General features: G+C 44.3%; 1 protein-coding gene and 1 long non-coding RNA gene across 5 annotated transcripts in view; one reads left to right on the plus strand and one right to left on the minus strand.

Moving 5' to 3' along the window:
- Positions 1–27,437, plus strand: part of LOC148896643 (glutamate receptor ionotropic, kainate 2) — a 251,019-nt gene that overhangs the window by 176,331 nt on the left and 47,251 nt on the right. For all 4 annotated transcript variants that reach the window (XM_088997801.1, XM_088997804.1, XM_088997803.1 and 1 more), the window contains 2 exons: positions 7,596–7,714; positions 22,325–22,542. In XM_088997801.1, coding sequence (XP_088853927.1) covers positions 7,596–7,714; positions 22,325–22,542 — 337 coding nt within the window. The remainder of the gene's footprint in view (positions 1–7,595; positions 7,715–22,324; positions 22,543–27,437) is intronic.
- LOC148896645 (uncharacterized) lies at positions 16,195–22,310 on the minus strand. The gene is made up of 2 exons (XR_016115181.1): positions 20,259–22,310; positions 16,195–19,318 (listed from the first exon to the last, which is right to left on the minus strand). It is a non-coding gene; the product is annotated as an uncharacterized LOC148896645 (long non-coding RNA).

Below are 27,437 nucleotides of genomic sequence, written 5' to 3' on the forward strand. Positions count from 1 at the left end.
AGTTTGTCGGTGAGCTGTTGGGGGATGATTGTGTTGAATGCTTAGCTGCAGTCGATGAACAGCATTCTGACGTAGGAGTCTCTGGTCTCCAGTTGGGTGAGCGCTGTGTGGAGAGCAGTGGAGATGGCATCATCAGTCGAGCGGTTGGGCCGATATTCAAACTGGAAAGGGTCATGGTTGGGGGGCAGGTCAGCCTTGATGTGGTTTTATTCCAGTTTCTCTGAGACATAGCAACACTCGCCTGACATCCTCAACGTGGTTGTCAAATGTCCCGCTGAAAACAAGAATGTCATCAAGATAGGGGACACATATTTCGTCCCGTAACCCCTCCAGACATTGTTCCATACACCGCTGGAACCCTGCTGGTGCATTCATGAGTCCAAAAGGGATTCGAATCCATTCATAAAGGCCTCAAGGGGTCACGAAGGCGGTCAGGTGTCGGCTCCCTTTGGACATGAACCCTTGGTGGTATGCTTTGCCTTGGTCCAGAAGTGAGAAGATGGTATTACCCTCAAGGCTGTCCACTACGGCCTGTACCCGTGGGATGGGGTGCAGCTCAGGGTGTGTTTTCCGATTCAGCTATCTGTAGTCAATACATAAGCGCAGTGTACGATCTTTTTTCCACAGACGACAGGGGACGAGTAGGAGGAAGTGGACTTTTCCACCCACCCCTGCGCTATCAAGTCCTGTAAATAGTCGTTCACCTCTCTGTACAGTGGCTTTGGTACAGACATATATGTCTTTGAAACGGGCTCTGTGTCTTTTAACAAAATGTCCATTTGTAGGTTTTCCACACAACCTATGTCGTCTTCCGATTTTGAAAATGATGCCGATTCCTCTCTCAACATCTGCTGAACGTTTTTTCTTTTATCTTCATCCAGATGAGAAAGGTCAATTGGGGGGTCCCACTGCTCACGAATATGGATGGTGGTATCCTGGACATGGACCTCATTGACAACCGCTGAAGGAAGGTCTCTTTTAAATATGTTAGCTGGGAAGACAGACCCTACATACTGCACTGTACCAACAACTGTCTTTACTGGTAACTTAATGTCATGGTTGGTAGGGTTCTGGACACTAAACTACCTTTGGGATAGAACCTGCCTTGACTGAGACCAACGAGTCACAAAACTCTAGGCCAGGGGTGCTCACACTTTTTCAGCATACGAGCTACTTATAAAAACTACCAAGTCAAAATGATCTACCCACAACAAAAAATGCAAAACAAAATCATTTTCAAATGTTTTAAGGATTCTTTATATGTACAATGTATGTTGATGTACCTTGCATAACTGAATAAGCCAATATTGCACAACACACATAATAACTGCATATACATAACATAATAAATAACTATTAACATTTTTTTATAATTACCTGAGTTTACTTTGATGATTTGCACTGAATTGAATAAGCCAGGAATGCATAGTCCGGACAGTAGCTGCTGACAGCCAACCTCACATTTCCAAGCACATTTCACAAATGTTCATTTCCAAATGTTCATCATTCATGGTGCAACAGTATTTGGACTTAATGATCTTCATGTAGGAAAAGGCTGATTCACATAAATAAGTGGAGCAGAATAATGCAGTCAAGGAGGTAGCACATTTCAAAAGTTCATTTCAAAAGTTCATTTCAAAAGTTTTGAGTAACCTGTACAGGTTACTCAAAACAGGTTACAGGTTACTCAAAACGTTTGAGTAAACTGCACTCAAAAATTTTGACGTAATCAGTTGCCATAAAAAATTTGAGTACTTTCAACTTGTTGGGTTTTACAGTGCTCATGTTGGGGTACTTTTCCTGTGTGAGTAAGTTACAGAACTGTCCATGAGCCCTGGACTTCAGCAGTGAGAACACTCACAATCTCCGATGTCTTTCCACATTTGCTGGGTTAAATCCTCAGCCATGGCTTCACAGCGCAGACAGCTGCAGAGCTTTGATTGAAGATAATATCTCTGCCTTATTTTTAAAGTCTCTGACCAAGGAGTCAATGTAACAAAACCAATGTAACATCTTCCTTAAATGGCTTAGCCTGTACTTTGCATGGGATAAAAAATGAGCTATGCCTAGCTATAGTGAATCTCTCATTTGTTGTTTTTACACGGTACTCATGCGCTTGTCCCACACTAACTGCCTTTATGAAAGTGGCTGCTTTAGCGCTTAAGGTGAGGAAAAGCTAGTCTAACTGATTTCAACAGCTTTTCTGTATCCCCTTTGTGGTCTCATCAGAGAGGCTATCTAACACAAGACGCTCAATGACTTTAAACCCTATGATAGGACACTGTTGCTGATGTTTGCAGATGACATTGTGACATGATGACCTTGTGATCTGTAGCGAGAACGGGGAACAGGTGGCGGAGAAACTAGAGAGGTGGAGATATGCCTTCGAAAGGAGAGGAATGAAGATCAGTCGCAGCAACACAGAATATATGTGTGTGAATGAGAGGGATCCAAGTGCAAGAGTGATGCTCCAGGGAGAAGAGATAAAGAAGGTGAATGATTTTAAGTACTTGGGGTCAACTGTCCAGAGCAATGGAGAGTGTGGAAAAGAGGTGAAGAAGCGTGTCCAGGCAGGCTGCAGCGGCTGGAGAAAAATGTCCGGTGTGATGTGTGATAGAAGGGTTTCAGCTAGGATGAAAGGAAAAGTGTATAAAACGGTGGTGAGACCAGCCATGATGTTTGGACTGGAGACAGTGCCACTGAAGAAAAGACAGGAAGCAGACCTGGAGGTAGCAGAGCTGAAGATGTTGAGGTTTTCTTTCGGAGTGACCAGATTGGATAGAATCAGGAATGAGTACATTAGAGGGACAACTCATATTACAGGCTTTGGAGAGAAAGTCAGAGAGGCCAGACTGAGATGGTTTGGACATGTCCAGAGGAGAGAGAGTGACTATATCGGGAGAAGGATGCTGAGCCTTGAACTTCCAGGCAGGAGACCGAGAGGAAGACCGAAGAGGAGGTTTATGGATGTGGTCCAAGAGGACATGAAGGTAGCTGGTGTGAGAGAAGAGGATGCACAAAACCGGGTTAGATGGAGGACATTGATTCACTGTGGCGACCCCTGAAGGGAAAAGCCGAAAGGAAAAGAAGAAGATAGGACACCGTTGCTGCTTACCTTTTAGTACTAAAACTGGTACAAGTAGCCCTGGGCCATTAGTACCAAGTTTAAATGGTATCTCAAGCCACCCTACATAAGGCATATCTGTTCCGTTAGCTGCCACAATATTGAGTATTATCAGGGTCAACAAGCTCATTCACATTTTTCAATGACACGTCAGGTAAGTTCGTTTGTTTCCATAACACATCACAGCACACACCTGTGACCCCAAGTCCCATAGTGATTCAACCCTTTTGTTACCCAAAAAGCACCAAATAAGACATTTCTTTCCCACTAACTCACTGACCGAAGGTAATTTGCCACACTGTTTCTTATCTGTACGCTTGACAAATGACTGATTATGTCTCTTTTGAACGGGGCCACATGTGTGTGGCTTATGGCATTTTCATAGCACCACTGTAACACTGGGACCTATCTGTCTCTGTGGTCACACCATTTCCCACTGGGGTAACCCTTTCTAGTTTAAAGCGTGGCTCCTGGCTGGGTTCTGTGGTTTGCAGCCTGCTCCTAAATGTTCACTACTTCCACATTTAAAACAGTGCTGACAATATTCTTCACCTGTCTAAATACAAGAATAACACCTGGGCTGAGGGCGACGGGGCATGCGGTACTACTGAGGGGCGAACCGCTGCTGGAACTGTGCTGCCCCCCTCATCGACCTGGGACCTGGCGCTGGGTGGTACTGCTGAAGAGCTGATGGGGAGTGCTGAGTGTGGTAGTGCCTGGCTGGTGGATATACCTGATATGGTGAAGGTGGAGTGAAGATGCCCTGTTCAGGGTAGTGGTCACTCAGGCGTTCAGATCCTTCGCTGAAGGGCTCAAAAGTAGCTGTTGGTTTCTGAATAGTCTCTTTGATCTGGGACACTTCCGCCCGCAGCTCCTTTAAAAGCATCATCTCTGACCTCATCTCTTTGATCTCTGAAAGGAGTTCATTCGGCACAGTAACAGTATTCTGCTTTAAGACTGTCTTCTTCCCAATCGGGGCTGGAGTGTCATCTAACTGGACAGTGTTCACTGTAGTCACCCCCGAAGCAGCATTTTTCTTTTTTCCTGTCGCTCTTTTTCATTTGCACATGCTCTGTTTCATTTTTCTAACAGTACATCATCTGATGTGGTGGTTAGCAAGAGGAAAGGTTGCATGTCACTCTTTACATTGTCACTCTGTAACCCTGTCAGAACTGTGTGCAGGAATAAACTCTGGACCAATGTAGGGTCATACTTCAAACTTGATTCAGCCTCTTGAGATGCAAAAAGAATCCTTTGACGAAGATCCATTGTGCGGAGTAGACTATTCTGCGGGGACTCTTTATTAGTCTGCACTTCCGATGAGAGCTGCTTGTACATTTCAGTGGCTCCTCTCTCCTGATAGTGAGATCAGAGAATCCTTCGTAAAGAAGGTAGGGTGATGTTTTCTTTCCTTCGAGGTATCTTCTCAACTGCAGACCTGGTGTTATGGCACAAACCACTGCATCGATGATCTCATCCCCCTGGTAGCCTTTACTGAGCCCACTTTCTATCTGTCTGACCAAACTAGGAAATGTGAGTTCATGTTTTTGTCCGAGCTCACCTATTTGTTCAGATATCTTGAAATCTTTGCGCCAGGGGGCAGTGTCTGGGGGCACTATGCTTCTCTTTCGCACTGCATCTTCACCTTTTTCACTTGGTTTGGCTATTCCTTGTTCAAAATCTTTTATACTTTCAATCAAGTCATTTACACGTAGCAAATCAGACATTCCTCCATCTTCTAGCTCTAATTCAGCTCTTTCAATGTAGTTTGACACAATATTAATTAGTTGGCCTCAAGTCTTTCCTGTAAGTTTCTCTCTTTTCAGTCCAGATATTTGGATTTCAGCACATAACTCTGACGACTGTTGAAAATTCAGTCCAAATAACTTGCCTTTGATGTTCAACTGGAATTCCTCTAACTGCATGTTCAAGAGGGTACACGCAGTTCAACCGGCCAGATTCACTTCATAGACTTCCAGTGCCCTCCAGTGTTGGATGTACGCACAGAGATGCAACCAGAGCACACATAGAAAAAAAAAAAAACAGTAAACGGCGATGCCACTCCGACTGGGTTGATTGGGGATATTCGGCACGAGCATCTACAGTAGAGTAGACAACACTCGAACCCAAATATGCCAGCGGTGCCTCCAAAATGTTGCGCTCTCCCCTATGGTAAGGGAGATACGATGTTGTGGGATCCAGAAAAAAAAACACAAGACAAGCGGTGGGATATGTCTTGACTCAACAGTGGTTTACTTCGAATGCCCAGATGTAATGCAAACGTATGCGTACAACAACTTCCTGTCCAACGATCTAAATCGGTCCAACACAAAACACTAACCGAAGCAGGCGTTGTACACCAATATAACTACGCGAATGAAACCAAAATACAAAATAAGATACTTTACCACCTGTCACAATGTCAGAAAGAAAGAATAGGGAAGGAAACCAAAAATTCTGAAGATACAAAAAGGAGAGGAGTAGCAGTACCTTACAGTGCAGGGGTTTCTGAAAAACTACAGAGTCCTTTGGCAACCCAAAATTCCTACTTATTTCAAACAAAAAAAAAGACTTGATCAACATCGCAGGGATAATACTAGTGGGCCTCAATCGGCAGTACATATGCACCTAAAAGCTCGCAACCACTCTTTTGATGACAACGAGGTTAAAATCATAGCAAAAGAACATAGATGGTTTGAAAGGGGAGTAAAAGAAGCAATTTTCATAAAAGAGCTAAATCCTTCATTAAACCGATATGGTGGGGTGAGGTTCAATTTGGATAATTCATACAACAGCCTACTTAGGCAAAATAGGATTAGTAATACTGATGAAGTGATACAGGTGGAAGTGCGGCAATCAGGCCAGTCGTTAGTCAGGACAATAGGAACAATCAGTGGAGCTGCAGGGAATAGTCCTCTGCTCCCCCCAACCTGAGAGCAGGGATATATCATAGCAGAGTCCGGCATATATATATATATATATATATATATATATATATATATATATATATATATATATATATATATATATATATATATATATATATATATATATATATATAAATATTACAAACATCACCATTTGATTGGCAACAGTTAACGTGTTTTGTTTAAAATTTCATGTCAGCATTCTTTATATAAACTGTAGCATAGAAAAAAGAATAAAAAAACGTGATTATCGTGTTACCTTTACTTAGAAATGAAGTCCACGTGCTGCTCCTTCTGAAGAAAGGCATCAATAACTGAAAGTATATACAGTAAAGTCTCGTTATATCGATATCGGATATATCGATAGTCCCGGTTATACCGATACTATTTCTATGCACGCACGGAGAAAATTACATGCAAACAGGGTCGGATATATCGATAGTCCCGGTTATATCGATATTTTTTCGGACTCCCTTGAATATCGATATAAAGAGACTTTACTGTATATATAGCCTAAACTACCAGGTAGCCTAAACTACCAGTAAGTTTGCTGACAAAGTTTCTTGGATAAGAAGTACAGATGACGGCTGAAGAAACCTTTTCAGCGGTAGTTGTGTTGCCTTCTTTAAATGATTGGGAACGACCAGCACCTGCGAGGCAGTTGGCAGGGTTGACAGCGCTACCCGTTGGTCGCTAATCCGAACGTAGCAGCTGTGCAGGTGCAGGCGGGGCCGACAGCGCTACCCATTGGTCGCCAACCAGATCATGACAGGCTCGGAGTTTCGTTCCCCTGAACAAATAAAACCTGGCTGGTATATTTAATTGTAGACCAATGAAGCTTTGCTAATGTAGTGTCACTTGTCTTCATCATGAATAAATGAGAAATGCATTTGATGGCGGACCGTGTCGAGTGGTGAAATCGCAAAGGCTAAAGTTGGCATAATGGAAATGAACATTTTAATCTTCTGGTATGACAATGAATTTATTTTGTGAGCACATTGATTGAATTACAGGGCAATTCCAGGGCTTGGCTTTGATATGATATGAGGAGTGTGAATTCAAACATATTGGGTTGTATTAGGGCTGGGCAACTCTACAGTGCTCCTCGATGACCGTAGTCTTGCATTCAAATGATCAGCTAGAGTCGATGTGTTAGATGAGGGAAAGATCATAACTGATTTACACAAATTGTACACAGTACTCGCTTTGCGATTCGATAATCATTAAGTCTCAAAGTGAAATCATGTCATATGATAACATTTTGGCAGGAAATTGTTGAAAATGACTAATTGTTTTTTTTCTTCCATCTTTAGGTCTGATGGCCTTAAAAACAATATGCCCTTTTTCAAATGTGTTTTCATGCAACTGAATTAAATCTTTGTATATGTGTGCGTGTATGTGTGTTTGTGTGTGTGTGTGTGTGTGTGTGTGTGTGTGTGTGTGTGTGTGTGTGTGTGTGTGTGTGTGTGTGTGTGTGTGTGTGTGTGTGCGTGCGTGTGTGTGTGTGTGCGTGTGTCTGTGTGTGTCTGTTCTGATTGTCACAGGTTTAGTCCCTACGAGTGGTATAACCCTCACCCTTGCAACCCTGACTCTGATGTAGTGGAAAACAATTTCACCCTGCTTAATAGTTTCTGGTTCGGAGTTGGAGCTCTCATGCAGCAAGGTAGACGACTCTGCCCGCCTCCTTTTCCTTGCATACGTCCCACTTTTTGCTGGGGGTCAATCTTGCACTTGTCCTATGGCCATGACCATGCATGGGGGCCTCTGTGCATGGAGTTAGAAGGTGCATTGGTCTTGTTGAATTAATCAGAGCGTGCTTTGGGGTTTCAGCGTGCTAATGATTAACATTAAGTGAGATTGCTCACCCAGCCTGTTTGATATCGTACTTTCTGTACCACATCTTCTCAACTAGTTGACATCGTTAAAATGCAAGCATTGCCAATTGGTATGTTTCAATGTTCACTGTAAAACACTGATGCATGTAGCCAAATCACAGGTTCATGAAATAGCATGTTCGTCTTAGTGGGAGTTTATGGGTTTGACTACTTAAGTTAGTTGAAGACTAAATTTCCCAGACTTGGAAATGATTCCTCTATTAAATGTGTCATGCGATTAACCAGCATAGGGGTGGAACCCACCCTTGCCTACAAACAGTCAAAATGGGCTACAGCTCATCCGTGACTCGCATGAGGATAAGCGGCTGAGAAAATGGATGGATTTTTAAATGAGGAATTATTTCGAAGACAGAGACACTTCAATGTGTTTGAAACAGATACAAATATAGACTTTATGGGCCTACAAAGCATGGTCTCTATGCCTGCCTTGCATTTTGTCTGAGGAATGACAATGTGGTTTACACACAAAGCAAAATAGTTTCTATTACAAGGGAAATTGATTCATGTAGGGATATAGTGTCTTCCTTTTCACAATAATAGTTGAATAACTGTTATAACAAAAAAAGTAGTCAATCAATACTGTCCTTTCTGGTGGCACCTTTAATACGTGGATCTAACTATCATAACCTCTAAAACAAACCAAATTTGTTTTATTTGTTTTTTCATGTCACACATATACTGTGGGTATGAAAAGTGTACCAATTCCTCATCAAATTCCATTTTTTTTATTAGAGCAAGAAGAATGCCATTAATGGCACCTTCAATCCATACTACTCAACCAAGAGGGGAAAAAACAACAAAAAAAGTTAGTCAGAGATCCTACAAATCAATAGCTATGATAATGTGGTTTTGTGGCGGGCACTAGGACCAGGCATCTCACCCAGCAGGTGCAGAGGAGGGGGCGGTTCATGTACATATATTACACTGCTTTTGCTGTTCAGTTAGATCCACTTGTTAGCCGTTGGAATAAACACGTCTCCACATTTAGTCGTGTGTGCTCATTCCTCAACGGCTACACTGGTGACCCCGACGATGGAAATGTTCATGGCAACGGACGAAGATGTATCGTCTACGGCCATGTCGCCACGACCGGCGCCCAAACTCGCAGCTGCCGCCTACGACGCGAAGTTTCCCGAGTTCTGGCACAGCGACCCGGCTTCGTGGTTCCAGCATGTGGAAGCACTTTTCCACCTACGAGGCGTCACGACAGATGACCCAAAATATTACATGGTCGTGGCGTCCCTCGACCAACCGACAACGCATCGCATGATGCAACTTCTGCGCGCGCCTCCACGATGCGAGAAGTACGACGCGCTCAAACAACTGCCGGCGGTTCACGCTATCGGCCTCCGAGAGAGCAGACAGACTTCTTTCGCTTCCCGGACTCAGCGACGGAACAGCAGTGGATCTAATGGACAAAATGCTGTCGCTGTTGAATTCGGATGATGGCGGACTCCTTTTCCCCCACATTTTCCTTCGCCAGCTACCACCCGAAGTGCGCGCCGTGCTCGCTAACTAGACGTGCCTAGCCACCGGCGACTATCGTGGCTTGGCGGAAGAAGCAGATCGAGTGCTTCTGGCGATACGGCGGCTAGCCGTGCAAATCGATCTGACCGTCGTGGCCGCAGTGGGATCGCAGAAGCGGCGCGGGAAAGCCACCTGCTATTTCCATCAGCGGTTTGGCGCCAAGGCTCGACGCTGCGCACCCCCCTGCTCCAACGAGACGACAGGAATCTTCAACGCCCGACAACCAGTAGCAGCCGTGGGCGCCAGCAACGAAAGCGAGCTGCTTTTCGTCACGGACTCCTCGTCAGGAAGACGTTTCCTGGTGGACAGCGGGGCGCAAGTAAGCCTGCTGACGCCCACCGCTGCGGACAAGATGGCAGGTGGATGCGGGCCTGCCTTGTGCGCAGCTAACGGCTCGCCCATCGCTAACTTCGGTTCCAGGTCGGTGACTGTGCGTTTCCACGGACGGGAATTCAAGTGGAACTTTATTGTTGCCGCGACCACAGTTCCCATAATTGGCGCCGATTTTTTTATGTGCTCACGGACTTCTTGTGGACATTGCCAACCGTCGTTTGATTGACGCCATCTCTTTTGCCACTTTTCCGTGCGAGGCTGGAGGGCTTGGGGCGTTAACGCATGCAAATTATTTAACATCGGGTAACGTTTATGAATGCCTGCTGACCGATTATCCGTCGTTAACCACACCCGCCTTTTCCAATGCCGATACTAAACACGGGGTAGAGCATTTCATTCCCACGGTTGGCCCGCCAGTTTTTGCCCGCGCTCGTCGCCTCGACGCGGCAAAATTGGCAATGGCGAAAGGGGAGTTCGCGACGATGGAGCGCTTGGGCATCGTGAGGCATTCCAACAGCCCGTGGGCCTCACCATTGCACATGGTCCCCAAAAGTGACGGTTCTTGGCGGCCGTGCGGTGATTTTCGTCGGCTTAATAATGTAACCACACACGACCGTTACCCAATTCCGCACATCCAGGACTTTTCCGCACGTTTGGCCGGAGCCGTGATCTTTTCCAAAGTTGACCTCGTTCGCGGTTATCACCAGGTTCCGGTACGGGCAGAAGATGTGCCAAAAACTGCAGTAATAACCCCTTTTGGCCTTTTTGAATTCCTCCGTATGCCTTTTGGCCTGAAGGGGGCGGCACAGACCTTTCAGAGACTGATGGACTCAGTCTTGCGAGGTCTTGATTTTGTATTTGTCTATCTAGACGACATCCTTGTGGCCAGCCCTTCACCGGAGGAACACCTGTCGCACTTAACCGAAGTTTTCAAGCGCCTTGATTCACACGGCCTTATAGTTAACCCTGTTAAGTGCCAATTTGGTCTGTCCAAGATCGATTTCTTGGGGCATCACATTTCTCCACAGGGCGCCATCCCCTTACCCGCCAAAGTGCAAGCAGTGGTGGATTTCCCCCGCCCGGCCACAGTTAAGGCTCTGCAGGAGTTTTTGGGCATGATCAATTTTTACAACCGGTTTCTTCCTCACGCAGCCGACCTCCTACAACCCCTCTACGGCGCCTTGAGAAAAAAGAAGGCTAACGACCCCGTCGAGTGGGCACCGCAACGAGTACAATCCTTCCAACGGGCCAAGGAAGCTCTTGCGGGTGCAACTTTTCTGGTCCACCCAATCTCAACCGCACAGGTGGCTTTGACTACCGACGCGTCTGATGTTGCCGTAGGGGCGGTGGTTGAGCAGCTTGTGGAGAACGGATGGCAGCCCCTTGCATTTTTCAGTCGGAAGCTGCAAGATAACGAACGCAAGTACAGTGTTTTCAACAGAGAGTTGTTAGCACTCTATCTTGCAACGCGCCATTTTCGTTTCCTCCTCGAGGGGCGCCGGTTTACCGCATATGTGGATCACAAACCACTCACATTCGCCATGTCAAAGGTGACTGAACCGTGGTCGGCCCGACAGCAACGGCATTTGGCGGCCATTTCTGAATTCACAACAGACATTCAGCACGTGGCCGGCAAATGTAACCCTGTGGCCGATTGCTTGTCACGCGCGATTGTTTGTCCAGTCCAGCTCGGGGTGGATTTTTCAGAGATGGCCACCGCCCAGTCTGAGGATCCGGACATCCACGAACTCAAGGCAGCAGGCACAGCCCTGAAACTTGAGAAGGTGGCAGTGTGTGAAGGGGGTCCCGCTCTCCTCTGCGATGTGCCTACGGGTCGTACTCGTCCCGTGGTTCCGCAGGAGTGGCGTCGGCGAATTTTTGATTCTATTCATTCCCTCTCACACCCTGGCGTCCGGGCGTCAGTCAAACTACTTGGGGCCAAGTTTGTCTGGCCTGGGTTACGAAAGGACGTCAGGAAGTGGGCAGCTGCATGCGTGGCATGTCAGCGCGCCAAAGTCCACAGGCACACCCGAGCAAACCTGGAAACTTTTCCAATTCCGGACAGGAGATTTGACCATGTCCATGTGGATCTGGTCGGGCCCCTCCCTCCTTCGCAGGGTTGCACACATCTCCTCACCATGGTCGATCGAACCACTAGGTGGCCGGAAGCAGTCCCCCTGTCCTCCACGACCTCGGCAGATATTGCCCGCGCATTTCTGTCGTCCTGGGTCGCACGTTTCGGCACGCCACCCGATATCACTTCGGACAGAGGCCCCCAGTTTGTGTCCGAGCTCTGGTCGGCCATGGCGCAGTCATTGGGTGTGCAGGTACACCGCACTATGGCCTACCACCCGCAGGTTAACGGGATGTGCGAACGCTTCCACCGGTCACTGAAAGCCGCGCTACGGGCCGCGCTGTCGGACGGTAACTGGGTCGACCAGCTTCCGTGGGTCCTGCTCGGGTTACGTTCGGCCCCTAAAGAAGACCTTAACGTCGCCCCCGCAGAGTTAGTGCTCGGTCAACCACTCCGCGTTCCTGGTGAATTTCTGCCTGAAGCTTCGGGTGCACCTTCATTCCCCCTTTTGCCAGCAGAGCCCCTGACTCCAGCACCAATTCACCACTGCGTCCCCAAAATAGTTGTTCCGTCTGCTCTTAGGTCAGCCCGTTTCGTCTTTGTGCGTCACGATGCCCACCGCTCTCCCCTCCGACCGCCGTACGACGGCCCGTTTAGAGTGCTCGAACACGGTGAAAAGTGTTTTGTGCTCGATATGGGTGGGCGGAGGGAGGGCATTTCAATAGACAGGCTCAAACCGGCTCATTTAGTTGCAGGCGAGGACGTTTCGCCTGCCCAGGCCCCACGTCGCGGACGCCCTCCGAAACCTCCAGCCTCACCGCGGCATGCCATGGTTGAGTGTCGTTCCCCCACTGAGGTCTCGCCCGAATCACCTTCACCACCAAGACGGACTGCGTAGTCGTTGGGGCAGGCTTGTTAAGCCCCCTGCAAAATTTTCACCTTGACCTTCCTTCTGGGTGTTCTGGGGGGGGGGCTGTGTGGCGGGCACTAGGACCAGGCATCTCACCCAGCAGGTGCAGAGGAGGGGGCGGTTCATGTATATATTACACTGCTTTTGCTGTTCAGTTGAGATCCACTTGTTAGCCGTTGGAATAAACACGTCTCCACATTTAGTCGTGTGTGCTCATTCCTCAACGGCTACAGTTTCAGGATTGCATGAACCAATCACTTTCAAATGCATGTGTGAACACAGCAAACACCGACCTGCACCCATTTAAAGTGGCTCCGTAAAGCCCCAAATGAAGTTCAGTTTTTCTATAGTGTTTTCCTGTCCTTTGTGTCATCATATCTTACATTCCAAGTCATATGACACAGAGAGAGCGTCCACAGCACTCAAAGGATCTCATAATAGAACTGTATCAGTGAAGAGAAGGGTACAAGAGATTATGGGGCTTTACAGAAATATACGCTATAACATAGTAAAAACAAAACACAAGTGAAGAAATTGTGGCAAGTATAAACATAACCAAGATTTGGTCGGCCCTGAAAGAAAATGGAAAAAAAAACAAGAAAAGAACTGATCGGGGACATTAGCTCGAGTGGCAGAATATAGTTCTTATCTTAGAAGGGAAGAAAACATGCTTGTAATCTCCCAAAAAATGTGTTGTGATTTGATGAAGTCATTAATTAGTTGTACGCCTTTGGCGTATCATCTCTGACCAAAATACCCTGCTCGAATTATCTTCATAAGGCCTCACATATCAGTGCTTGTGAATTGTGCTCCTCTTGGGTTGAACAAAACAACAACGATCTTATATAGAGATCAATATTAAGAATTATTGGACATGGTATGTTACATGTCAGGTAAAGCACTTCGCTACAGCTACAACAGTTGTGAAAGCTCTCTATAAATAAAGCTTTATTTTACTGTTGTGTATTCCCTCTAGCAGAGCTGCATCTAGGAGATGTATAACGCAACTGCAGCAAATATAGTGGCTTCTGTTCTTGGTGCCTCATAAACAATGCGGTGTGCATGAAAACTAATATAAAATAGGCCATTCACTGAGAGTGTGCCTTATACTCCAAAGCAACTCCAGACTTACTGTAGTGAGATGTGGCAAGGTGTGTGTGTGTGTGTGTGTGTGTGTGTGTGTGTGTGTGTGTGTGTGTGTGTGTGTGTGTGTGTGTGTGTGTGTGTGCGTGCGTGCGTGCGTGCGTGCGTGTGTGTGTGTGTGAGAGTGTGTGTGTGTGTGTGTGTGTGTGTGTGTGTGTGTGTGCGTGTGTGTGTGAGATATGATTCACGTGGTTGAGAAGATGTGGTATCTGGCCAGAGGGCTGCTGTGATCGTTTCGATTGGAAAACCAGACAGTGGCTGTGCAGCACCGTGCTGGATCATAATGTAAAGAGGCTCCCCTGCCGTTGGCCTCCCGTGCCCCCAGAAAATTGTGGGAAGTGCTTTTTGGTCATGACGTTACCTTGGGTACATGACAGTCAGCCCCAACCATAGTTTGACAAATTTCATGGATCACCTTTTTTTCTGTGCCAGTAACTGAAGGAGGGTAAGATTCTGCTCTGAATGATAAACTAGATTCTTTTTGAAGAAACCAACATCATTTCGCTGAATACTAAACCATCGTGAATCATTGATTATTTTCCGCCCTTAATTTGACATTGCTTCTGAAAACACGAATGTCCTGATTTATTAAGACACCAAACAATTGGTTGTCACTCACCAGATTGGATGCACAGTTGGTGGGTGTGTCACACATGAACAACTAAGATTATAACCTTTTTCCAATTTCCCAAGAACAGGCACTATAATGCATGTTCACTCACAATGGACTGCATGCAGTGGTAAGCAACAAAGTTGGTCAGTGTAAAAATTGTGCACTGTGTCGTATTTAAAAGAGAGGAGGTGCTTTAAGTCGCTACAATGGGTTTCTCCATGCAAAATAAACCACACAAAAGTAATGGCAAACAAAATCCTCTATGTGCCCAGTTATGAAACACACGTCCACATCTGTTTGAGTGAGCGCCAGTTTTTGCACATACACACAAACAAGAAACCAGGCCAAAGGCTTGTATTTGCCATCACATCACAACTCCGTGCATCCAATCGAAGTGCATGTGAATGGTTCTTCATTTGTTCCTCTTCATCTTATTCAATCTTCTGATGGGGTTGTTAAGATTACCTGTATTCAAAATACAGCGTGAGCAAAAGTGACTGGAAGCCACCCTATGGGTAATAAATTATCTTTTTATTTGTGCCATTTATCAAATGTTGGGATTGGATCGCAAATGCTTTGGACAACTAAGCTATTTCAGGACAGGTCTTTTAAATCTGTGCAGTCAAAACTAGGAAGTTAGTTAAATTTTTAATTCTTCTTCTTTTCCTTTCGGTTTTTCCCTTCAGGGGTCGCCACAGCGAAACAATGTCCTCCATCTAACCCGGTTTTGTGCGTCCTCTTCTCTCACACCAGCTACCTTCATGTCCTCTTTGACAACATCCATAAACCTCCTCTTTGGTCTTCCTCTCGGTCTCCTGCCTGGCAGTTCAAGGCTCAGCATCCTTCTCCCGATATAGTCACTCTCTCTCCTCTGTACATGTCCAAACCATCTCAGCCTGGCCTCTCTGACTTATCTCCAAAGCCTCTAATATGAGTTGTCCCTGATCCTACCCAACCTGGTCACTCCCAAAGAAAACCTCAACATCTTCAGCTCTGCTACCTCCAGCTCTGCTTCCTGTACCACTGTTTTATACACTTTTCCTTTCACCCTAGCTCAAATCCTTTTATCACACATCACTCCTGACATTTTTCTCCAGCCGCTCCATCCTGCCTGGTCACACTTCTTCACCTATTTTCCACACTCTCCATTGCTCTTGACCGTTGACCCCAAGTACTTAAAATCATCCACCTTCATTATATCTTCTCCCTGTAGCATCACTCTTGCACTTGGATCCCTCTCATTCACACACATGTATTCCGTCTTGCTGCGACTGATCTTCAATCCTCTCCTTTCCAGGGCATATCTCCACATCTCTAGTTTCTCCGCCACCTGTTCCCTGTTCTCGCTGCAGATCACAATGTCATCTGCAAATATCATAGTCCAAGGAGATTCTTGTCTAACATCATCTGTCAGCCTGTCCATCACCATAGCAAATAAGAAGGGGCTCAGAGCTGACCCCTGGTGGAGTCCCACCTCCACCTTGAATTCCTCATTCACATTGACAGCACACCTCACAACTGTCATGATACATGACAATTTAGTCATGATATATGTCTTGCTGTTGGATTATTTTGATCGTTTGTCCTTGGTTCATTGCTTCGACGGGTGTGATGGAAGAGGATGGTTAAATCATCAGGGAGCCAGGTGTAGAACAGAAAGTTGGTTTAATCTTGGAGAGAGCGGAGGCATCGCGGTGTCGGCTTAAGGAGGAAGCATGGCGATAGAGAGAGCGACGAACTAGAAGGGAGAACATTTCTATACGGCGCACAGTGTGTGACGCGAAAGGATGTGACGTAATGTAAATGCGACATCATGCAAGGGAAGGCAGGATATGACGTATCAGGAAGTTCAAAATGTAAACAAAGATTACAGAGCGATGTTTAGAGATGTTTGTATGGCGAATTACCCCAACACTTGCACCCCCCTGACGAACATATTTAACATCGGTGGAGGTGAACAGAAAGAAGAAAGAGAAAAAAGAAAATCACCAAATGGAACAATCACAATGGAAACAATCTCAAATTAAAGTCATGTCATCGCTACAACAGTCAAATCTTCATGGCATCCTGGATGGTGATCACCAGGACGACATGGAGAAACGAAATTGTTTGTAGCATTTGTCGCAAGCAGGCCCCAGGGTGTGGTACGGATGAGCAGGTGTCTGGGAAAGGGTATGTGAACTGTTGACGCGGCTTCAGTGACGTGCATCGGGAATCTTCTTGACGAACGGTGTCCTCGCGAATCCAGGTGAAGCTTGTGGCTGCTAAGACCGCTAGCAGCTCCACGTCCCACGTCATCTTCTTCAGACCGCAGCTTTGCCCTGTGGAGAACAAAAGAAGACTTGTGCCAGGTCACATGTCGAAAGGATGGTTTCATTCTACACATCACACTTTCTTGACATTTCTTTCCCTATTGAAGTCTGTCTCATCGTTTAGGCTCTGCAATGCATTCTCTCACAGAAATGGCAGACGTTATTGTTAGATATTAGTTGGTTAGTATATGTTAGTGGTTAGTGAGTCTGCATTTCTGGAGGGCAACGCTTTCTTGGGGATGTATAACGCAACTGCAGCAAATATAGTGGCTGATGAATGGGGATCGATGACAAAGCCCCTATTGAGAATAATTTTGATTTCCAAAAGTATAGTGTTTGGCATTTATTCAAATACATGACAATTTTTATTTTTTGCACATATTTCTCATGCGTGGAACACAATCCGTCTTTGACATTGCAGAGATTATCAATTTGCATAAAACCATTTGTCAATCATTGGTCCAAAATTTTGGAGGCCAAATTTTGGCATGTCGCCACATTGCTTGGTTGGAAGACAGTCTTCCACAATTCTGTACCACAAGTTGACATGGTCGGCAACATTATGGCAATCTGTGTAGATGGTCATCATACTCGCCTTTTGTCATTCAGTTGTAGGGCACGAGTTGACAGTCAGTTTCGCTTCTGCATAGGACATCCATTCGCGCAACCCAGCTTCATCTGCGGTCACCCTGGCACGGATTCTGCAGGAGTCCTCCCCTTCTGAAGGATCACCTTCTCCCAATTCTGAAAGAAGCTGGTTAGCGTGGAAAACTCTATACAATATATCTGATTCACCTGAATCTCTGACTGACATCGGTGCCCACTCAACTCATTTGCCAATTTCATTCTTACCGGCGAGAAATTCCTTTAATATGCACTGCATCCAATTCATAATAATAATGTTAATTCGTAATTAAATTATTATTGAAAGGTTACACTGCAGTTTTAGTCGTAACTATATACTACTTTTGAACTGACAAATGTCATCACTGTACGCAAAAGTAGCCAGAAGATAAATCAGCATCTGCGGCTGTCTTAATAAATGTTGGATTTCCTCCATCACATCTCCAATGTTGAATATTTTTCATTCGATCAAGTCTAATTGTAACAATTCGTCGCTCGCTAGATGGTTGGATGAGAAATATGTGCAAAAAATAAAAATTGTCATGTATTTGAATAAATGACAAACACTATACTTTTGGAAATCAAAATTATTCTCAATAGGGGCTTTGTCATCGATCCCCATTCATCAGTTGAGTGTGCCAATTCTAGTTGTGCAGGTGCATGCCACCAGCCGTTGTGGCCCTTTGTTGGATCTATGACAATTGAAGCAGAGATTTAATTTTGTTTCCAAAAACACCAAGAATCAAAATTCAGCTCGGATGATACTGTGATTCAGCAGCGTCTTCCTAGAAAATCACAGGATGGGTGAATGCAAGTGGCTTGTGCATCCCACAGTTCATCAATTCGTCCTGCTAATGGAACAATTTCTCAACCACCATCTCCCAGCTCTGTCTGCAAATTGTTTCGGTTCACCACATCATCTGCATAAAAGCATAATGAAAAAAGGTTAATCATCATATTTTGCAAATCAATCTTGTCCTCTTCAAATTAATTTATTCGCTTAGAAACTAATAAAGGTGAATCTGATCAAATTCAATTTGTTATCTTATTTATGAATCAAATCATCTGTTCGTTGACTTCAGGGGAATGACAATTGTCAGGTCAAAACAAGTGTAATGATCATGTCACAATCATTATTTCAATAAATCTATAAACTTCTCCTTGTGAAAAGTTCAATGATACTAACTGATGAATCTCTTAAGTAATTAATCACCAGTGAATTTAGTTACATTTACCTTGCCAATTTCCATCCAATTCAAGATACATGTTTCTGTCATTTAGCCTAATTTACTGACTATTTTAAGTAATTCTTCCAAATGTTCCTGTCATTTAGCCTAATTCAATGACTATTTTCTGTAATTCTTCCAAATGTTCCTGTCATTCACGAGAGGTCAACACCGTGGAATGTGGCGGGGGCCTCTGGGTGTTAAACTCCTCTTTGAAGCCCTGTGCTGATAAAAACTCTTGATAAGGGGCATCGTAAATAACTCTGGCCAATGTTCAAATCGCTCTTGAGAACAATGTGGCACAATTTAAACGCCGATAAGTTTACAAATTCACTCTAGTTCGGCTTCTGTCTATTCATTTATTTGTTGTCTTATTTATTTGTTCACTCAGTCTAATGTGCCTGACTATTTAATTCAGTTTTTGTTTCAAGTGGACGGTATTCATCCAAGAGCTATGGGGAAAAAACTGCTGTCATTCATGAGGACGCCGAGCGGAGATGAAAGTCTCCTCTGCTGCATGGTTGGACAGGTTTCCCGATGAGACAGGATAGCACCACCATCGAGTCCTCTTGTAATGACAAGGCTCTTCCAGGGCACATTTTCTTGTCCTCTGAAAGGAAAGAAGAGAACTGTGCAGCAGAATTACATGCGGCAGGAACAATGTTTTTGGACAATACGTTTGTGAATGTTAATGCAACCCGTTTTTCATTTTATTTTCGTTTATTAACCTATTCGCGAACGAATCAATTTGCCGATCTCAGAATGCGGCTGTGAATTCACCTCCACTCCTTTAGAGAAGAGAAGAAAAGAGGAGTGGGCTGAGCCCACCCCGTCACTTTGTTGCAGTGAATCTCACACCCAATAGTCAACGTATCGCTCACACAACGCGCGTACATACACAACAATACACGAAAGCACACAATGCACACACAAAAAGACGAAAGACAAAGCAAAGAACACGAAAGGGAAGACAAGAAGACACACACAAAGACGGCTCCCTCAAACCCCCCTCTCCAGCCGACCCCCTCTGTCCCCTGGACAATGAAACCTCGTAGCAACGGCTAGCAGTGCTGACCACGCGCCCATGTTGGTGAATGCATTGATATTACGGTAATCCACGATCTATTGCAGCTGCAAATAAACAAAAAAGAAACACATAATCCCCTGGGTCAAAATAAAATATATATATATATATATATATATATATATATATATATATATATATATATATATATATTAATTTCTTCCCAGTCCTCGCGCTCGAACTTCCAGAACTTCATTCCCTTCTGAAGAATCCCCTTCTGGAACTGTCCCGGTCTAACATGGCTGCCGGAGGCACGGAAGCAGACGTATCCTGACTCAAGATGGCGTCGATCAGTCACGTACGAAACCTCCGTACATCGGCTCAAATTAAGATGATCCACCTTGACCCGATCAAAATTTGATTACAAGCCGGTGATACGCAGATTAACCGTAAATAGAATTAACTTTTGGCCATAAGAATCCCACAATGCATTCACCCAACATAGTTGCATGCTAGCGGCACTCACCCGTGAAGCATTCCTGAGAGACGCACGCCAGAAGGGAGGGGGCTGCCCACTCGAACACTCTCGAAAGACACAGGGCCCACACCACCCCCCCTCCCGAAGCCAACAGCTCGGACCCGGAGTTTTCGGCACCAAATGTTGGATTATTTTGATTGTTCGTCCTTGGTTCATTGCTTCGACGGGTATGATGGAAGAGGATGGTTAAATCATCATGGAGCCAGGTGTAGAACAGAAAGTTGGTTTAATCTTGGAGAGAGCGGAGGCATCGCGGTGTCGGCTTAAGGAGGAAGCATGGCGATAGAGAGAGCGACAAACTAGAAGGGAGAATAATTTTTATACGGCGCGCAGTGTATGACGCGAAAGGATTGGATTGGATTGGATTTGCCTTTATTTGTCTCACAGTGGAGAAATTTACATGGGGATGTGACGTAACGTAAATGCGACATCATTTAAGGGAAGGCAGGATATGACGTATCAGGAAGTTCAAAATGTAAACAAAGATTACAGAGCGATGTTTAGAGATGTTTGTATGGCGAATTACCCCAACACTTGCACTGCTCTGACATACTTTTCTTTCACTCCAGACTTCCTCATGCAATACCACAACTCTTCTCTGGGCACCCTGTCATACGCTTTCTCCAGATCTACAAAGACACAATGCAATTCCTTTTGACCTTCTCTGTACTTCTCTATCCGCATTCTTAAAGCAAACACTGCATTTGTCGTACTCTTTTTTTGGCATGAAGCAATACTGCCGCTCACAAATGTTCACTTCTGCTCTTAGTCTAGCTTCAACTACTCTTTCCCAGAGTTTCATTGTATGGCTCATCAACCTTATTCTTCTGTAGTTAGTACAACTCTGCACATCTCCCTTGTTCTTAAAAATGGGCACGAGTACACTTCATCTCCATTCTTCAGGCATCTGTTCACCATTTAAGATCTTGTTGAATAACCCAGTAAGGAACACCACCGCCACCTCTCCAAGATACTTCCATACCTCGATTGGTAAATCATCAGGCCCGATTGGCTTTCCCCCCTTCATCCACTTCAGCGCCCTCCTCATTTCATCCTTGCTAATGTTTGCTACGTCTTGGTCAACAGTCAACGGCTTCTACTCTTTGTTGCTTCTCATTTTCCTCATTCATCAATTCTTCAAAGTACTCTTTCCATCTTGCCATCACACTACTGGCACCTGTTAATACATTGTCATCTGTATCCTTAATCACCTGAACCGAAATTTTTAATTGTTACCTGGGAAAAAATCTGATTTACAGGTTGTTATGACGGTGAAAACATATAAACAAGTCACTACGAATGGTTTAATTTAACTATTGTTTCAATTGCTGAAACTTTTTCTGAGCATCTTCATCTTTATTAAGCCAGTGTCTTCTTGTCCCGGTCCCAAGCCCTGATCAATACAGAGGGTTTTGTCAGGAAGGACATCCAACGTAAAAGATTGGCCAAAACAAGCCAATCAAACCTCTGAAGATGGAGAACACCGATTCGCTGTGGTGACCCCTTGAAGGGAAAAGCTGAAAGGAAAAGAAGAAGACTGTTTCAATTACTGTATAACTCTTCGAAATCCCAGTTTTCAATAGATTAAAAGGCTTGGGTATAACAGATTACATTGAACTCAGATTACATAGAACTCCTTATAACAGAGCATAACCACCAGTTGCGCTCACATTTTCCTGTTCTTTACTTCGTATGATGGTTCAAGTGGCCAATCAATGAAAACAAATAAAATGATGAAAGACCTATGCAAATATTATGAGATTCTTGTCTGGTTCTCCACTCTGTGTAACTGCTCCCGGGTAATAGGGCATGAAGTGTGACACTGAGCAACCTCTGTGCCACCATCAAAAGGATTGTTATGGTATGACTGCACTACTGCAACCAAAAAAGAAAAAAGAAAAGTCATATATTTTTTAGTTTATTTCTATTTGGAGTTTGATCCTCGGTAGCAGGTGCAGATTCTCAGCCTGTCCTCAGCTGTCCAGGATGCTTCTCCTCTCTCTCATCGAATGCACAACTCTGTCTTATGACCTCCCTTTGCTCCTCTCACTCAGGATCTGAACTCATGCCGAAAGCCCTCTCCACCAGAATTGTAGGAGGAATCTGGTGGTTTTTTACTCTCATCATCATTTCCTCCTACACGGCAAATCTCGCAGCCTTCCTCACTGTGGAGAGGATGGAGTCGCCTATTGACTCTGCTGATGACCTTGCTAAGCAGACCAAGATCGAGTATGGAGTGGTCGAGGATGCTGCTACTATGACTTTCTTCAAGGTCAGTCCTATTTGTATTATATATTGAGTTTCATCATCCAGAGATAAAACTTTCTCCACTCGAGTTAGACTATTTTGCATGCCTTATTTAAATTTGAATATAATAAATGGTTAGATTTTCTAAAGGTTAACAAAGGTGTGTGTTGTCCCTAACATATTTTTATCACATTATGTAATGTACTAAAAACTGTCGAGATACCGAACTGAGACATGTATTATTAATATTATTAATTTAGGTGTTTTAAACACTTTTCCATGTATTTAGCTTTAAGTCAGTGTATGGGCTCTCCATTTTAATGGCATTTTGCTTGTTTGAGAATGGCAGATGAGGGAATGTAATTGCTCATTGAGTAGGCAGCATACAGCATTGTAATTGTGCAAGAACAAAAAGTAAAAAAAATCACTGCTAAAAACAAAATGTTTTGTATGAACAGCTAACAATATGTAACAAGGCTACATCTCATCATCACAAGAGAACTGTCCCATACAGGCTGGAAGCTATCATGGAGTCATATACTGGATCCATTTTGGTGGCCATCTTGGAAACAAACTGTAATTACATAAGGCGGCACTGAGATGATCAGGTGGATGGGTGAGATGCCTTGCTCTATGCAGATGAGTGGTTTATGAGGCGGCCTCGTGGGTCCGATTATGGCCATGTTGCAAGCAGAGTTGGAGCATATGTGCGCTGACTTTGTGCAGCAACGGAATACGAACGGGTACTTTCAATCGGAATGGCAAAGCAAGTGAAATGGGAGCAGTGGCTTGGTGCAAGAAATTGACTTAGATTTGGCAAGGCACTGATGCAAGAACCGGGTCATCAGCCTGCCACCATGGAGGTTGGTCTGCAATAAAACAAGTGGGGCCACGTGTGCTGGATGAAGAGGAGTGCGGAGAAAACTGGTGGCATGTGACAAAGTGATGCAACAGACAGGGGAATGGGGGACTTTGGGGATAGGTTCAGAGTAATGTGACTTTGAGAGAGACATGGAAAGAAAACAATAAAAAAGACTCGAAACAAAATGTGTGACAACAAAACTGAACTTTTATTTTGGTGCCACTGTTGGTCACCACACGGATGTTGGAGAAAGATAGCCAAATAAAGTTGAAGTTAGAAGGAACAGACTTAAATATGGACATACACAAATTGGAAGAGAAAACAACACTGAAAGTGATTGTGACAAGTAAAAATATGAGGGACAGAAACAAAGAAATCAAAATCAGAGTCAAATAGAAGTCATTCAAAATAAAATGAAAACGTTAAAGTATTTCTTTAAGATTAAGAATGTAAAATGGTCCGGAAAAACACAAATGGGATCACGTGAATCTGGACAGAACAATCGACTTCACAGGCAGAGGATTATCTTGGTCATCAGACTGAGGGTGGTGGCAAGCAGACAGATAGCATGGAGAGCAATTCTACGCGTTTCCCGCTGGGTTCTCAAATTGTCCAGTCATTCCGGTAAGTATATTTGTGGGATTCAAGGTGGGGTGAATGGTAATCGGCTGTCATGTATGGCAATGGCCGCGGATCGAACCACCAACATCTGTGACGCCATCACGCCCCAACACTGAGCCCTCAGAACATCGGCTAAACTGCATCCATATTCTGGGATGGTTGCAAAAGAAAGGCCGAGAAACAGAAGTAACTTGAAATAAAACATTTTTTTTTCTCAAAAAGACAGGCTAAATATGTGGAAGAATCAAATTGTCAATGATGAAATCCCCTCTACTGACCCTGCCCCAAAAGCTTCAAAGTAAAAAAAAACCAACATTCTCCATCACAGACTACTGGGATACATGACCTGCTGAAGGCTACGTGCCCAACGACTACAATAATAATGGTACACAAACTGAACAAAGTTAGGCAAACACAAGCAAACAAACTGACGAAACAGTAAGGCATGCTTGGGCAAGACACCGGTGCATAGAGTTGACACAAGGTACCATCGCGGGCGAGAACAGGAAGAGACAAAGCAAGGGACATTGGGAACGGTGACATAATATGAAAAAAAAACTACGAAATATAATGCAACAGTACACAAAAACATGGATCATGACACAATGACTAAAGCCAAAATTTGTACAGAAAAAGTCAAAACAAAAAACAACTTGTTGCCGTGCTCCCGAACACCGACGTCGGCCACCCCACCAACAACGCCCCCCATGTCTGGTGATCGACCTTCTTCGTGTCTGGCCTCTCCGTGTAGCCGAACGACCCGGAGCGGCAGACATGTGCACTTCCCAGAACGTCTCACCTCCTACCGGCTCTTCTGAGCGCGTCCAGCTGGTTTTTTTTTTCCTTGCGTCGCCTTCCCCGACTTCAGTTCCAGGAGGGGAGCCCTGTGTTGTCACCGGTGCGCACCGCAGCTTGGATGTCTTTCAAGCCCTTGATCTCCTTGATGTGCATCACACCCTGATGCATATCACACGCTTGAAAATGGTATAAAAGGAGCTGTCGCGAGACAGAGAGAATCATACTCATCTCGGACTCAGACCCAGACAGACACACAGCTCGCAGAGACCTGCTTAGCATCGCACAGAGTGTCACAGCACGACTTGTTTGACTCCACGCCACGATCAAGCTCTGCGCGTCACCTGCCTGGGAGATCTGACAACGAACTTACAAATAAAGAGAAACATCAAACTCTTTATTCCAGTATTTAACTCTGCCCTCAGTTTGGTCTTTGGTTATAAACCTCCAGTCATGCATACCTCCATTAATCCTATGCACAGACACTTTTCGCACAAGTGTTTTCATAGTATGTTAATCATTTAAAATTAATCTTTTTCTGTGAGGTACTGTAACAGCTGTTATGCCACACTTTTTTTCTCATCAAGTGTGCATGAGGTGCTCCTCACAAATCATGTATGCCATTTCTCCATAAATAAACAAATATTACCAGAAATTGTAATAACCTGTCGGCGATTTTTGGGAGGATTTGGTGCGAGTGTGAAAATACTATAATACATGTACTTAACACCCTATATTTTTAACAACTCTGTAAAAATCAGCATGTGTTGGAGGAGGTGTGTTTTTGCACCTGAGCTAACAAGAAATAAAAATATGTATTTTATTTTCAGCATTACAAGCATTACAAACAAATTCCTTGTGTGTTCTACATACTTGGCAATAATGATGATTCTGATTCTGATTCTGATCACTTGATCAGCAAGTCAATGAGTGTGAGGATCCAAACTTGTGAGGCATGAGGACCTAAAACAAATGTTTATACCCCTTCAAGACACCTTCTCCTACAAAGGCATTTCATAATATTTTCGTAGGGGCAGGGGTGCATAACGTTCCGCAAATTTGTGTACAGAGACTCCATAAACCTCACCATTTCTATCCAAACAAATACTCTGTTAGTGCTTCCAAGTCAATTTTATCCCATCAATATTTCATCTGCTTGGCATCAACGTCAGCAGGGAAGCCCTTGTCTCAATTCACTTCATCCAGTTTGTTTAGGGAAATTCCGCGGCCGTTTCAGAGTCATCGTCTCACTGGTGTCCTGGGACAACAGCTGGTCGGAGTTGCCCAGAAAACTTTGCCACGAAGTCATCTCTGAGGCTGCTTCAAGCAGAAGCTTCTATCACCTTATCTAACTCCTTTCAATGGGGAGGACCAATGGTTCTACTCGGATACCCTCAATGACCAAGCATGTCACACGATCCTTAAGGGATACCCTGAACAAGAAAATTCATCTACGGCCAAGATGAAAACCACATTACCACTGCTTAATATGACGTTTGACTTTCGGACAGACCCTCCTCTCCAGAACACACATACGGCTCTTAACATGCAGGCTGCGAAGTGTAATGCACCATGGTAAATACATACAATCTGGGTCCACTTCTGTAAATACGGGTTCCACCACCCTAGTTTGAATCCAGAGGCACATGTCCCCAATGTATATGCAGCTTTGCAGACTTGTGGCAACCAAAGTGGCCCCACAACCAGAATCTTCAGGAACAATGGGGCAAACTCATGAAAGGATTGCATGGAATTTACGTAATGCGACAGACAAACAGACAAAGAATTAAGCTCACTGACAAATATTTATTGAGAAAAATGTATTTCCAGAGCATCTAAGCATCTTTTGTAGACCTGACATTTGGTTACCTCGCCATAATGCAGTGTGTTTTGCACTCCTACAACTACAAGTGATTCAGTGGGAGAAAATGAGTACTTCCCGTACCTCATTAGGTTTACAGAACAAGGTCTGCATTCAAATTGTACTGTTACAGTTTGACTGAGTCCTTTTTTACGAGTGGCAAATAGTCAAACATAATTGATTGTTGAAACTGATAAATAATATGAAAAACAACATATAAATTAACAGATACAAGGATGAAAAGCAAAACATTCACTTAATTTTCTCAGTTGAGTATTTACACATTCGCGGTCATTCACAAATTTATTCAAGAATTGAAAATATGACGTAGAGCGCCATTCCCGAATTTGTGTTTTAATTGTTCATGCTTGTGTGCCGATAAAGCGCTGGCCATGGCCTCTGGCATTTTTTTTCTTTTCCACAAGGGGCAGCATTTCCATTTTTTTCACTCTTAGCGCTTTGTTCCATCTTCAACTGTTGTTAAAGCGCTATATAAACCAATATGTAATGCATTGTATTTTGGACAGCTGCCCTCATTACAAGCTCATATAACTCTAGATCCATATAATTTAGGAATTAACTTTTTTTCTGATGAAAGAAGAGAGTCTAAGGGTTCCTACGCTGCATTGAATGTTTATGTAGTCCTAAAAAAAGTCCTACAAATATTGTGGGGGTCCTGGAATTTGAGTGACAATGAGAAAAAACCCTGACACTGGAGTAGAAAAGACAAATAATAAAAAAAAAACACAAATAATATGTCCAGACATCACAATTCATGTCC

This window comes from Hippocampus bargibanti, linkage group LG06, assembly GCF_051943395.1.
Source record: "Hippocampus bargibanti isolate YZ-2025 linkage group LG06, ASM5194339v1, whole genome shotgun sequence".
Taxonomy (NCBI): Eukaryota; Metazoa; Chordata; class Actinopteri; order Syngnathiformes; family Syngnathidae; genus Hippocampus; species Hippocampus bargibanti.